Genomic DNA, 13956 nt, shown 5'->3' with positions numbered 1-13956 from the left:
CTCGGAGGAGACAGCCTTTGATGTTTGTATCCCACCTTTAATACCTTTAATACAGTGTCTTGTTAAGCCTCCAAGAGTCTGAAGAGTAGAGTTCTGTTCAAGACCCAAACCTGGAGGACCAGCTTCATCACCTTCATCATCATGACTACTCTCTGAAATCAAACACGGTGCCAAAGAGTTGTGGTGTCAGCCATCACATTAAATAAGTCAGTGTGATATATGTGTTCAGTAATTTAACTTGGGACACAAAGAATGTTTTAGAAATGGAAACGACCCTGGATAGGAAGGTTCCCCAACCTTGACAGTATTGTGTGTATCTGCTTTATATTGTGTGGAAATATCTGAAATGTAATGTGCATCATTTATACATGATTATCTCCCAAATGAACTCTCACATATTTGGTGTCTCGGGAAATTGTCTTTACTCCACCAGAACTCAACATTCTGTCAGTTTGAACAATGTTTGGTTTCACAGGTTGTGTTTGGAATGACTGAGCCTCCAGCACGCTGCAGTTTATTAAGAATTTAAACTCTCAAAACTTCTACAGCCGTAAGTTTTACCAGATGATTTCATAAACAAGGGCCGGGCTGGCTCAAATGTGAGGAGAGAGAGGGAGAGGAAGAGTGTTGGGTGTGTACAAGGATACACTCACACACGCATATACACAGGGAGGGATTGTGCAGCTGCATAAGGCAACCAGTGTGTTAAACGCACCACACCTTTGGCCTTCATGGTTTGTTTAACATCGTCTATTTACCAAGGTGTGATACTTAACATAGTAGGAATTGTACATTGAACAATTTTTTATCATCACACTGCTCTGACTTTATCTCGAAACTCTCGAAAAGTGAAAACAGATTTTTACTGTTTTTTTTACCCTAAAATAAGGCAATAAGAAGAGTTGCTGTAGGGTAATTATAAACTGGAAAATGACAGATCAAGGTCTGGTCTTAAAACAGTGCCAGGGGTGTTAACTGAGACTAGTTAAAAATCCTATAATGCAAACAGTGAAGCATGAAGAGGGTTATAGCAGACGTTCAGTATGTTCTGCTTCTTTGAATATTCTGCCTTCTGTACACAGGTTTAAGATTTAGATGCTCCTGGATGAGGTCAGGAAATGCAATGGGAAGGGTGAAGAGTGTTTCTCTCAACATAACCACTCATGCAGGGTAGTTAATGAATAACTGTGCAATTTTTATATGTGGGTCAATAATTTAAAAAACGTTAGACTTGTGTGTTATTGCTGTATTCTATCCTTTGCACTCTGTCGCAGCAGTGACAAAGAAGTGTTTAAATCCTTTACCGAAGCTAAAGATGAATAGAACAATGAGCAAATATTTCTTTATAAGTAAACGTCACTACACTCAAGTCAATTGACTTGGTTATGAGTATATTGTATTATTTTTATCTGTAAAACGTATCTTTGTCAAACTGTGTTTTTGTTATAACATACAAGCATCAAAAGGCGCTGATTTTACTTGTATTAGCAGCAAAATACAGTAAAAAAAAAATATCAAGAATCAAAACATTTGACTATCTTTGGGGTTATAAATAAAGACTGAAAATCAAATATAAATTTGAAACCCCAAATGGACCCTACTCATAGAGAAAGTGCTGCACATACAGTAGATGCTCTGTATCAATGAATAAGTGAATTTACTTTCAAATGTACTGTTAAGGGCTTTGAGTGTTCATCAAGACTAGAAGTACTGCAAAGACTTTATTTGAAATTTGAACTAGGGTGCAGCCGCAGCATAACTGGTTTTACAGCAACGTGTTCAGCAGGTCTCTGGTGTGATTCATATGTTAATTTGGGTGGGCGTGTTTGTATACTGACGCCTTATACATGCGAGGAGGACACGAACACTAGCTTGAACGTAGGACTGGATCAACTATTGAGGCAAGTAACACAGACACTTACAACAGCTTACAACACAGGGAAGTTTTCATTAACGATTCCCCCTAATTTTAGAGCCTTTTTATAGGGTCCCCCCATTATACCCTTTTTTGGTTTTATGAGACGTTGTATAGGGGAAAATGAAAGAAGAGTACTTCAATTTGGCATGTATTGTTGTACTTTAATATATTGGGGTGTTACTAACTGAACCTGAGTGTTCTAGGTTAAACATGCAATTTAGGTATTTGTTTCTTTGGCAGAATTTGCTTTTGATTTGTTGTCATTGATCCTAGTGACTTGCTCATTCTATTTTACATTAGTTTACCCATTGTATTCAATGAAAGCAATTAGAATATGAGCACAAAGGCTAATCAAACCTACAGCTCAAGTTCTGGGTAGACCTTGAGTAAATCTGTAAAATACCTGGTTTAACCGTATCCCAGTTTTCACTCCATTACTAAAATTACTTGTGTGTGTGTGTGTGTGTGTGTGTGTGTGTGTGTGTGTGTGTGTGTGTGTGTGTGTGTGTGTGTGTGTGTGTGTGTGTGTGTGTGTGTGTGTGGCGTGGGTGCGTGCGTGCGTGCGTGCGTGCGTGTGGGTGTGGCGTGCGTGCGTGCGTGCGTGCGTGCGTGTGTGTGTGTGTGTGTGTGTTGTTCCAAGGATGCAGGCTGGTCACAGGAATGCTGTGTACTGCCTCAGGCTGGACCTACAAACCTTTAATTACAGAGAGGAGTCCTTACCCTCCCTCGCTCTGAACTGTCACCTCCCTGTTCGTTTTTGAATCTTTATTACTGTCCTTCTGTGTTTTACTCGACACAGACCTGCGAAAGCAGAAGTTGGGTCCTTGCTCAATCACACGCGAGCAGCATTTCTTTTCCTGTGCCTGATCGAGAGGCATTGAGTGCCCATCCAGGTGTGTCTCCTTACTCTGACCTGACACTCTCCGTCTCTCCTATAGGATCCATCGTCGTCTGCCAACGTGAACAACAGAGTCGCCCGAAATGGTCCTTTCCTCGGCACACTCCTTGAGTCTGAAGTATGTGTCTCTGGGGGTCCTGGTGTTGCAGACCACGTCGCTGGTGCTCACCATGCGCCACTCCCGCACCCTGAAGGAAGATGGCCCCCGCTACCTGGCCTCGTCCGCTGTGGTGCTGGCCGAGGTGCTCAAGGTCCTCACCTGCACCCTGTTGGTCTTAAAGGATTGCAGTGAGTGTGTTTCTCATTATTCCATGGGTGGTCCTCAGACAACCTCCTCCTCCTACAGACAACACGCTCTCTGTCTCTGCCAGGTTTCAATGTGCAGTCTATGATCCAGCTGCTGAAGGAGGAGATTGTGAACAAGCCCATGGAGACCATGAAGTTGGCCATTCCTGCAGGAATCTACACACTGCAGAACAATCTGCTCTATGTGGCCTTATCCAACCTGGACGGAGCCACCTACCAGGTGTGTGTGTGTGTGTATGTGTGTGGGTGTGGCGTGGGTGCGTGTGTGTGTGTGTGTGTGTGTGTGTGTGTGTGTGTGTGGGTGTGGGTGTGTGGATGTGTGTACGGGTGCGTGTGAGAGATATTCCAGTACACTTTGGCTGTTGTCTTGTTCTGAATTTGATTGGCAGACATTGTCCAAACTTGAAAATTCAGTTTGAGCTGGTGAACAGCTTTGACCAGTTGAGCTAACAAACTACTACTGGATAATACTGGTGACACTGATGGTTCCAGTCAATTTAGGTCGTTCTTATCATACTGAGTTAGTTTAAGTTCCAGTAATTTTGGTTTTAATTAGTTATTACACGCTATAAATTAGGGAAAAACATGATTGACGGCTGAGCCTAAGTCACAATAGGTTGAGTGTGTGTATTGGAGGAAACTCACTACGCTGGCTCCATCTGCTCAATCGCTACTGCACAGACTGCCCACTTCATATCAGGAATATTGTGGCTTCATATTTGGATGGTGTGGGAAAGTGGAGTCGGCTTTTTAGATATACTGAGGTTATCTTTACATATTAGTAATGAAATTAGTTTCCACTTCTGAATAGGATAGGAGGGAGGAAAATAATAAAATTATATATGATTCTCAACTGCCGACTCGCCCTGTGTTGACAGTAATTAGGATAGATAGTAAATAAAACCAATGTCTTTGGATGGAAAACCCCTGCATCATGTTTAAGCTTTTCAGAAAATTAAGAAACCCTCCTTTAGAATCAAGTCATCTGTATATTTATATGATAACTTAAGATCCCATTTGATGTAAATGGTATTCCCTGATAAATTGTATTTTGTAACCTTACCATTGGTTTTTGTGCTTCCCCAAGGTGACGTACCAGTTGAAGATCCTCACCACCGCACTGTTCTCTGTCTCCATGCTGGGGAAGAGTTTGGGCCTCCACCAGTGGCTCTCGCTGGTCCTACTCATGGCTGGCATTGCTCTAGTGCAGGTACCATTAGACACTGAAACCCCTGAAGTCCCTGAGCAGCTAACAAACACACAGGTGTATGATTATTCTAGTGTTGTAGTGTGAATGTGCCTGTACTCACTCGTCAGATGTTTGTTTGAACCACCACAGTTGCCCACAGACTCTGGAAGTGACCCGGAGCAGACGATCCCGACGGCAGGATCCCAGTTTGTGGGCCTGATGGCTGTGCTGGCGGCCTGTGTGTCCAGTGGCTTTGCTGGAGTATACTTTGAAAAAATCCTCAAGGAGACCAAACAGAGTGTGTGGCTCCGTAACATACAGCTGGGTGAGTGACGTTTACTTTGATTTCTTTGGGGAGTGTGAATGGGGCATTTGAAGAACATCATGTCGGTGGACAGAAGCATCAATTATTTGTCAAGCAGCTTCTCTGAGTCTTTTCCCTTCGTGTCTCCTGTTCTATTTTTCTCAGCTACCTTTCTGCATCTCTTCACTTTCCACAACCTGCTTTCTTTTCTGTAGATCTGTAGCTGAAAGCATATTGCATTTCCTCATTTGTTGAATTACAAAAAATGAAACGTACAGTTTGATAACGTTGTTTCCCTTACATTTTTGTATAACACAGCATCTGTAAGAGTCCGTTTTATCCTCTTCGATAAACATCCTTCAGAAGCCAAGTAGATCATTTAGATTTCATAATGATAGAGCTGCATAATGTATACATTTTTTGATTAAGACAACTACAGAGGCTGTTCACATTACTGAGGGTTGAGCTCTTGAGACATTTGACAATATGTGACTTATTTTGTATAATGACACACACACACACACACACACAAACTTGGCAGCCCTTCATTAATCACCAATAATAGAAATCGTTGGAGACATGAAAAACTATTATAGATTTACCATCACATTATTCAAAGTATATTTTCCAGAGGTCGGTTAGGAAGCTGACATGTACTTTAACACTCAGATAACTTGATAAATTAATAGGATCCAATTCTGAATGGAAAAGCCATGTCAGTCATCACAGGAATGATTTATTAAAATAATAGATTGACAGGTTTTCTGGTCAGGAAAACTCTGTTCTTGCTCTACCGGCCAGAGATAGGAGCAGCCATGTTACGTAGATGACCTCAATTAGATTTCTTTAAGAGTGAAAGAGGCGGAGAGGTCAGTCAATGTAACTGGGTTTCCTCTTACACTAAAAAACAAACATGGAAGAGCCGGCTTTTGTATGGCTGCTATTGAGTGGCTCACAAATCAAATACAATCATCTTATAGTGAAAGCAGTCATCTCTTGTTTAGTCCTGTTTGATAAGTTAAATTAAGATGTCATAGATGGATGAATGGATGAATGGATGGATGGATGGATGAGTTTTTAGGTATGTAAGTGGATTGATGGCTAGATGGCTAGATGTATAGGTTGGTAGATAGATTTTTCAGCAACCAAAATGTAACTTATCCTGCTTCTTGTCTCCTCCAGGTTTGTTCAGCTTTCTGTTTGGCTCTGTAGGAATGATGATATATGACGGCCAGAAGGTGATACAGTCAGGAATGTTTCAGGGCTACAACTCTATAACCTGCATCGTAGTCGTCTTACAGGTTCAGTCAATGAGTCTACTCAATCTCTGATTATCATTTGTGTTACATTTTCATGTTTGTAAAGCTGCTGCTGAAATTTTACACACACTTCTCTTACAGGTTTGAATGTTGCATTTGTTTCCCTGAATTTGGCATAAAAATGTCTCCTCTGTCTGCAGGCTCTGGGCGGGCTGGTCGTAGCTGTGGTCATTAAATATGCAGACAACATCCTCAAAGGATTTGCCACATCTCTGTCCATCATCCTGTCCGCTCTCATTTCATATTTCGTGTTGACGGACTTCAATCCCACTGGGTAAACACAAGCATGCTCTCATACACTCCCACAAGGCTCAGGTTCCATTTCTTTGTCTGTTTTCAGTCAGACTTCTCAATCGGATCTGAGGATAGATATGTCTGTCAGTGGGTTAATTTGTCAACCAACCACTTTGGTCCTGACTGAAATGTCTTTAGAAATTTACCAATGACATTCATTGCGCCCAGAGGATAAATCCTTCTGACTTTTCCCCCAGCACCATGGTTTACATGTGGCATTTTGAATGAAATATTTGACTAAGAATTTCCATACATTTTGTTTTTCTTAAAGATATGTTGTAATAAGGAACTGACTGAATCCTCTAGCACCATCTTCGTGTCAAAATTTCAATTGCCCAATATTCTAGTTCACTATAAATACATCTGATATTCCCATGAATCTTAGCTGTACTTTGAGCTAGTTAGAACGTTATAACTGCTGAACACAATTAAATATATGCAAGCATTGTCATTATGAGCATGTAAGCATGCTAATATTGGCAATTAGCTAAGCACAGTTTTGCCTTAGTGTAACCCATAGGCCTTTTCGAGCCCAAGATCACGTTTTAATTCAAAACGTAAGCCGAGATCAACCACCCTGATATCTTCCAAAAAACCCACTTAGGATGGGCATATTTATAATTTTTTGGCAATTTCTGTTAAAGGCTGAATGTACAAGAAATAAATCTACACAAAGGAGGGCATTTGTGCAACATTCTCTATTCAATGCACAAAATATAAATTAATATCTATTCATATTTACAATGCACAATATATAGCTTCTGAGTTCCACAGCATGTTCTGCAGAGGAGCTGCTACTGCAGCAGAATGTTTTAACTAGGGCTGGGCAAGTTAACTAGTTTTAATCGAGTTAACTCATCACTTATTTAACTCAGACAATTATTTTATCTCGCATTAACTCAGGTTTGATTATTTATGGTTTTATTGTGAAAGTCAGGCTTTTATTTTGTGAAAGTCTGTTGCTGACTGCTGCGGAACCGGAAAAAAGAAAATAATTGGCGGATAAATAACCATGGATAAGGGTACGGAGCTTTTACATGGCCATTTTAATTTTAAAGTTCTTCCAGACGGCGGAGTCGACAGAACCAAAGTAATTTGTAGCCACTGCCAAGGTGAATTTTCTTATCACCGGAGTACTTCCAGTCTAAAATATCACCTAAATGCAACACACACAGTTGATATCAGCAAATCACTCAACGAAACAGCGAGCGGAGCGAGGCTTCGGCAGACTACGTTAGACGCAGGGAGGAGTATAGATTTTTCATAACGAACAGGATAACATTAATGCCCTGGCAGTGGCATTGAGCTTTAATTTTGTATTTGCTTTGATAACATTGTTAAGTTGAGATTTACACTGAATATTTTATTTAACTGCTACTGTATTAAATGCTGATGTTAAAAGTGTTTGCACAACAAATGTTATGGCACTTTCGTTCATATGGCATAACATTGAAAATAAAATTGCGCTATACACTACTTTTTAATTCATTATTGGATTTTGCGTATAAAATAAATTATCGCAATTAAAACTTTTAATTGTTGCCCAGCCCTAGTTTTAACATATAGGCTTCGATTTGAATATGGCCACAAATATGAATATTGCCCAGTATGAAAGAAGTCCTTTGTACTCAAATAAATACCAGTACTACACAGTATGAGGCCCTGCATCTTCCGCTCCTGCAAATATTTCATTATAAAATACTTGTTTTCAACAAAGGAATGGATTCCATCAACAGAAATGCTGGAGTGCTTTTATTTTGAAAAGGCATACAGAAAGTGTTGCAACCATTTGTTTTCGATTTAAATTCATCAGATAAACCTTAAAACTCAGGTGAAAGATCATTTTCTCTGTTTATTCTGCTGCGAACCTCAATGTTTATCTCTATGACACAAATGTATTTACAACACTTTCCGAACCTGTTTCAAAGTAAAAGCACTCCAGCGTTTCACCTTCTGAAGCCACTTGTTTGTATTGTCCTGACATTTACTTTAGTAGATAAACCAACTTGTCCTTGAAGGAAAGGCAGGACATAAACCTGCAACTCCACCGCCAGTAGCGGACACAGCACGTGTGAAAAACAGACAACCGACACACAAACAACCGACACACAGACAACTGACACACAGCTGATCTGACGACAGCCAGTGAGTCCAGAGAGTTGGGGGATCGACAGTGAAAACTGGGAGATTGCCCGGTAGCTCGCGAAGGACGGGTTGACGACCACTGCCATAGAGTGTATTTAAAGATGGACGACAAATCTCCACTTCCTCTCATTATCTAGAAATTAAGCCAAAATATCCTTGAAATAAACGTTGCCATCTTGTGCATTTGGAGCCAAAATCAGCCCAGTAGAGATGAGGGGATAGTGCTGCAGATCCACTCGACCAATCACAAGTCAGTCTCAGTTTTGATCACATGACATAGCTGAGTGAAACCAAACTTAAAGGGAAACAAACACCAGTGTGATAAGAACTACCGTGAATTACCAAAACCATCTTTTATGTGCACTTTGACTTTTTTGTTTGGTCAAGGTCCAATCCAATTACGACAAGGAGGCAGGCTTCAGGCAGCTGGCCACCAGGTGGCAATCGAGACCCTTTGGCTTCACTTTTAGGAAGGGTTAGGTTCTGGTGCCACCTCACTAGCATTCATGGCTGTAGACTGAGTGCACAGCTGTTTGTTTGTTTGTTGAATTAATTATTAATGCGTCTTATTTGTCTCTCTTCTTTTTGTTCTTTGTCCTCTTAGACTATTTTTCATTGGGACCACGCTGGTTATGGCCGCCACCATTCTGTACAGCTACCAGTGCAAACCTTCGCAAAGTGTTAGCGTCATCAAGGCAGAGACCGGACCGAACTGTCCCACCTGAAAGAAAATCACCACCAAGCATAGAAGGAGTGGAACTCTATGACATGGGACATACAAGAGTATTCCGAAATGAAGGATGCAGTAAAAACATGGAGGTGATCAAACCTGTTACTTCCCAACACCTACAACTGGAGACTGTTGCGACTAAATGGGTCCCATCACACCTCTTAGTCAATGATGTCAAATACATTTGCTTTGTAGATGTATTTCTCTGATGTCAGAAAACAAGTTACTCATGCAGTGTGAAGGGACCAGCAGGAACAAACTGAGGAAACCTTGGCCACATGAATGTTGGGACATGTCTGAGGGGAAATATTTTAGTGTGTATAATGTGAGTAAAATGATCATGTATTTACAAAAGGGAAAGGGTGTTGATGATGCAGCCATGAAAAAGGGACAAATCCTTGACAGAGCTTCCATCTAGTGGTGGAGTGAAGAGCAAGCCTGCTGCAAAGAGGAGGGGTTACCTCTGTTCAAAGATGCTGAATGTCCCTTTTTAGATGAGATGAGATGAGATGGGATACGACTGCTTTGACCTTGCTGCTCACAGTCTGTGTATTTATATCAAACGCACTCGTTATTTAAATGCAAAATAAAAGTCTTTATGCAGGAACAACTGCATAAATTATAAGGTCTCTTTTATGCTGAAACAACGAGCTCTGCCTTTCTTCTTACATCAAAGTGAAATTAATGGATGGATTGAAATTGTTTGTGTGTGTGTGTGTGTGTGCATAAGGGAGGGTGCACACGATCACATGCATACACACACAGACCAAGTCACACCCATGAATATTTTGAACAGTTTTTTTCCAGTTGCAGTGCTCTCAGAAAAACCAAAGCAGTCTCTATAGCAACAGATGGCTGGATGAGCAGCGGCGCAGCGATAAATGTGGACCCACTGAATTAATATCACCTATTTTAACCTCTGTGTATTTTAACGTGGCAGAAACAGACAGATATAACAGATTTTAGACAGAAGAAAACAGTTTTTTGTCATCTTTCTAGGGTTGCATATTTCAGGAAGAGGAGGAACAGAGCGAGCAGATGGGAAGGTGAGGCGCGAACCTGGAGAGAGGCACAGATGGAGGACGGGTCATGTGATTTGTGTGCGGAGTGGCAGGGGGACACTTGGACTGAGCCAGTGGACAGACAGTGTCACAGATTACGTCAATGCTTATCTGTACAAACCTGAAAAAGAAGTGACGTCAGCGATGCGGGGTGATATTGTGAGACGACCTCGTAGCAAGCGATAGAAAATGGCACTTATCCAAATTAATAAATTCAGTCATGTTTAATTCCACATCAGGGAAACTATCAACTTGAAGAGTACATTTAGATTCCCTGATTGTAGGAAGATTGATGTAACTTTGTAGTGCAACATGACCCGATCACCACATCAAATCTGCCCTTGGTCTGAGTTCAGCTCGGCCCTGTTCCAGCTGTGACATATATACGATGTGGCCGCGGCAGCCAGCACCGTCCTGCTTTAAATCTGCTGTATGGCACTATTCCAAGTCATTTACACCACACTTATTTAGAGCATAGCTGACATTATTTATTTAAAGTGGTAACAGGTCCAGCTCATCTCTCTGGTGCTGTGTCACCCACCTGAATACAACAGCATCAGCTGCACTACAGAGGCTGGAACATGTCGGTGCATAAGTTTGGTGTGTTAGCAAAACTCCAGTGACAACTACAGCACATTTGATCACCTGGGGTGGATGTTCTTAATACAATCTGATCGATGTATGACTGAAATCTTAACCTAAAAAGATCCATATATAATAATATAATACTTTTGTCTCTTAAATGGTCTGAATACATCCTGTTACTCTGGAGAGTTCTGAAGGCCTTGATTGGCGCTGACAAGGTTTAACCAGCCGCAGGGTTTTTTGGCTGACTTTTCAATCAAAATGTCTTCACGTATCAAGGTGTAGAAAACAAATGCTATTCTTAAACTTCTCAACAACAGTTTTTTTTGTCTCTCAATCTCTCATGCAATAAGATCTACATAAGGATGCAGGATGCAGTTCTGGTTGTGGACTTATACCTCCGCGGTACATCTAGAAACAGTCTTCTCAAAGCAGTCCAAAACTTTCCAGGGACCAAACAAGCCTCAGCCCAGCTCCAGGCCCATGATACTAGTTCACTGCCTCCTTTTCCCCATGGCACCATTCTGTGTCAGATCCAAACAGTAATATCCACTCCAGCTTGCTTCAATGTTCCACCAGAATCTCTCAGGTATTATGATCAGCTGGCGTCTTGAGCGCAGTGAAACCATCAGTTCTCTCCTCTTTGACAGACTTAATCAAGCTTCCCGACCCTCACTTTTCTGCAAAAGGGAACAATTAGACTTTTTTTTGTCCGTGCAGCTTCATGACCCTGTTATTTTGGAGGTATTACTACAAGTGGAGCCCCTCTCCGTGGCCTCCACATTAGGACTTGGGCGTCGTTGGCGTTGGGCCTCCCCAGTGCGTTGGGAGGGATGGGCTCCTGGTAGTTGAGGATGTGTGGCTGCTCCTGGAAGGAACGACCCATCAGTGAGGCCCGGGAGCCCAGAGGCATGTCTGGCTCTACAGCTATGTCCACACGCATCCGCCACCGCACCGTCTGCAACACAATACGCTCCTGGAGGAGAAGAGCGATATCAAATGGTCAGATGAATGGGTTAATATGGTCCGTGTTTCCTGTGTTTATGTTTACACTTGCAGAACTCCTTGACCTGGATGACTGAGACAGATATGGCCTGTGTTGCGTATATGTGTTTGCATGATGCTGTCTCGTTTAAGAACACAGCAGGGGTAAGAGTGTTTTGTTGTTTTCAACCCTGTCGGTGTGTGTGTTGGTTGGTTTGTTTGTAGACAAGTTTACGCAAAAACTCTAAAACAGATTACCACAAATCTTGGTGGAAGGATGCGATATAGCTCAGGGGAGAACCCATTAAATTTTGGTGCCTATCCGGATCAGAGGGCAGATCCAGTACCTGTTTTTTCCTTTCTTTAACATTGTGAGATAAAATGTTTCTCAACATTTATCTTGATTTCTCAGATAGTAGTTTTAAGGAACTATATATGAGTGTGTTAATGGTGCAGATCCAAATAAATATCTGTAGCTGTAGTGAATTTAAAAGCAGGTTTCATAAGGGGGTGGTTGGGCCTTAAACTCTACTACCGTTCTATTTAAAGCTTCAATTGAACGTTCTTAACAGCTCATATATGTGTAGTTAACGTGCTTCCTACTAAATGATTTATCACTTTACCTTCATCAGGTAATTTTAGTGGACACATTGACATAATTTGATTATAGGTGATTTAATGCCAGTTTTCTCACCTCTGAACACTGATTTCTGTATTGAACACACAAAGAGACAGGCGTGCTCTTTTCCTGCTCCTAACTTATTAAGCATCAACAAAGAGAACACTATTGAGAACACTGAAAAGAATCTAACAGTCGACAGTACAAAAATCACTAAAAGCCCTTTTGATACACAATTTATCCTTGACTGAGTTTTGAGGGACAAATTCAAGGCCGTATTACGTGACACCGGAGAGGAAAAGTGCAGAAGGAGCTGATCACATCACAGTCGGTCTGTGAGTGCTGTGAAAGCTGTTTCAGATGTAGTCTACAGTCAGAGTTCTTCATTTAAACTGGACAAAATGCATTTGTGACACTGTGATTTCTGAAACGATCAGAATACTGGTTTGATGCATGTGAAAACCAACTTTTTCCCCCTTCTTTTTCTCTGAGATGTGTTGTCTGTCCCACCTTGGTGACGGAGTTCATGGCTACCAGCCAGGTGATGAAGCTCTGGTCCCTGGTGATGTGGGTCAGCATGGGCGTGTTGCTGTTGCTGATGGGGACTGCCCAGGTCACGCTCGGGTAGAAGTTGTCATTCATGCCCACGGTCAGACGGGACGGTTTGGACGTGGGGCCGGTGAGGGTGACCGTCTCGGTGGTGTTGCCGTACCAGGGGTAGCTGACGCCATCTGAGTCGCTGATGGCCTTGACTCGACCCTCTCGCAGCTCAGGTAACTCCCAGCTGGACCTGCGGCAGTGGATGGAGGGGGAACAGAGGGTGAGATGCTTTTTTAGGGCAGAGCTGTGGACAAGATGTTACCCAAACCCTCACAAACAGAGCTGAGCTCATCCAAACACACTTCAGACACATGCAAAAAGAGAGAAAAGGGAGAGGATGAGTTCACTTACAAAAAGAAAGAGTCGACTTACTGGTACACAACACTGAATGTTCTTTTCATGTTCTCTGCTCAGCTTTGACTTAGTTCATGAACATATGAGAAGTTAAAGTGTGTCAGCCTTTTCTTTAACACTTACATCCCAATATCGCCATAGGTGTTGTAGAACTCCATCTGGGTGCAGGCTTGGATCCAGCCCACCACCCAGGTCTCATTGCGGGGCACTGGTGGCATCACAACTCCTGCTGAGGCCCGGAAGTAAGGCGTCTTGTACCGGAGCACAATGGGGGAGTTCTCCTCAATGATGGTGGGACACTGGTCTATGGAGGCTGACACCTCATACACCACAATGTTCTCCCGCCTGATGCGGGGCTTGCACGCAATGCTCTGAATACAGCCCATGGTGCAGGCGACAAGCAGGAGGAGCAAAACCAGAGAGGGGAGCAAATGGTACCTGGCCAGTATGCACATCAGTCCCCTCCGGATTCCACCCTTGCCTGAAGAGCAGATCTAATATTTCAAATACCCATCATCACTGATAGTTGGGAGAGGTGGTGGGGTAGGGGAGGGAGAGACAATGATGGGGAGGGGTATCACAGTCACCATTGATCAAACATAAGAGGCGCCCAGCATCATATTGTCAGGATGTGATGGTATGGAAGTGGG

At 42.3% G+C, this 13956-nt stretch overlaps 2 protein-coding genes across 2 annotated transcripts; one reads left to right on the top strand and one right to left on the bottom strand.

The window, feature by feature from the left end:
• Positions 1–2899: 2899 nt before the first annotated feature.
• Positions 2900–9098, top strand: LOC133017528 (UDP-N-acetylglucosamine transporter-like). The gene is made up of 7 exons (XM_061083634.1): positions 2900–3104; positions 3188–3342; positions 4210–4332; positions 4462–4636; positions 5798–5916; positions 6075–6208; positions 8978–9098. Exons 1-7 carry the CDS (start codon positions 2900–2902, stop codon positions 9096–9098), a joined length of 1032 nt encoding a protein of 343 aa, XP_060939617.1.
• A 2384-nt stretch (positions 9099–11482) lies between these two features.
• fam78ba (family with sequence similarity 78 member Ba) lies at positions 11483–13761 on the bottom strand. Its single transcript, XM_061084994.1, has 3 exons — positions 13430–13761; positions 12863–13142; positions 11483–11725 (listed from the first exon to the last, which is right to left on the bottom strand). Exons 1-3 carry the CDS (start codon positions 13759–13761, stop codon positions 11483–11485), a joined length of 855 nt encoding a protein of 284 aa, XP_060940977.1.
• Between the last annotated feature and the right edge of the window lie 195 nt (positions 13762–13956).

Source organism: Limanda limanda, chromosome 13, assembly GCF_963576545.1.
Source record: "Limanda limanda chromosome 13, fLimLim1.1, whole genome shotgun sequence".
In the NCBI taxonomy this organism is placed as follows: Eukaryota; Metazoa; Chordata; class Actinopteri; order Pleuronectiformes; family Pleuronectidae; genus Limanda; species Limanda limanda.
This window is presented reverse-complemented; position numbering and strand designations above follow the sequence as displayed.

Coding starts and splice junctions, on each gene's coding strand:
- fam78ba (XM_061084994.1), bottom strand. CDS start 13,761: ATGTGCATACTGGCCAGGTACCATTTGCTCCCCTCTCTGGTTTTGCTC. Junction 13,143..13,429: donor ACCTATGGCGATATTGGGAT/GTAAGTGTTAAA, acceptor CCACTGCCGCAG/GTCCAGCTGGGAGTTACCTG. Junction 11,726..12,862: donor CCATGAACTCCGTCACCAAG/GTGGGACAGACA, acceptor CTTCTCCTCCAG/GAGCGTATTGTGTTGCAGAC.
- LOC133017528 (XM_061083634.1), top strand. CDS start 2,900: ATGGTCCTTTCCTCGGCACACTCCTTGAGTCTGAAGTATGTGTCTCTG. Junction 3,105..3,187: donor GTTGGTCTTAAAGGATTGCA/GTGAGTGTGTTT, acceptor TGTCTCTGCCAG/GTTTCAATGTGCAGTCTATG. Junction 4,637..5,797: donor GCTCCGTAACATACAGCTGG/GTGAGTGACGTT, acceptor TGTCTCCTCCAG/GTTTGTTCAGCTTTCTGTTT.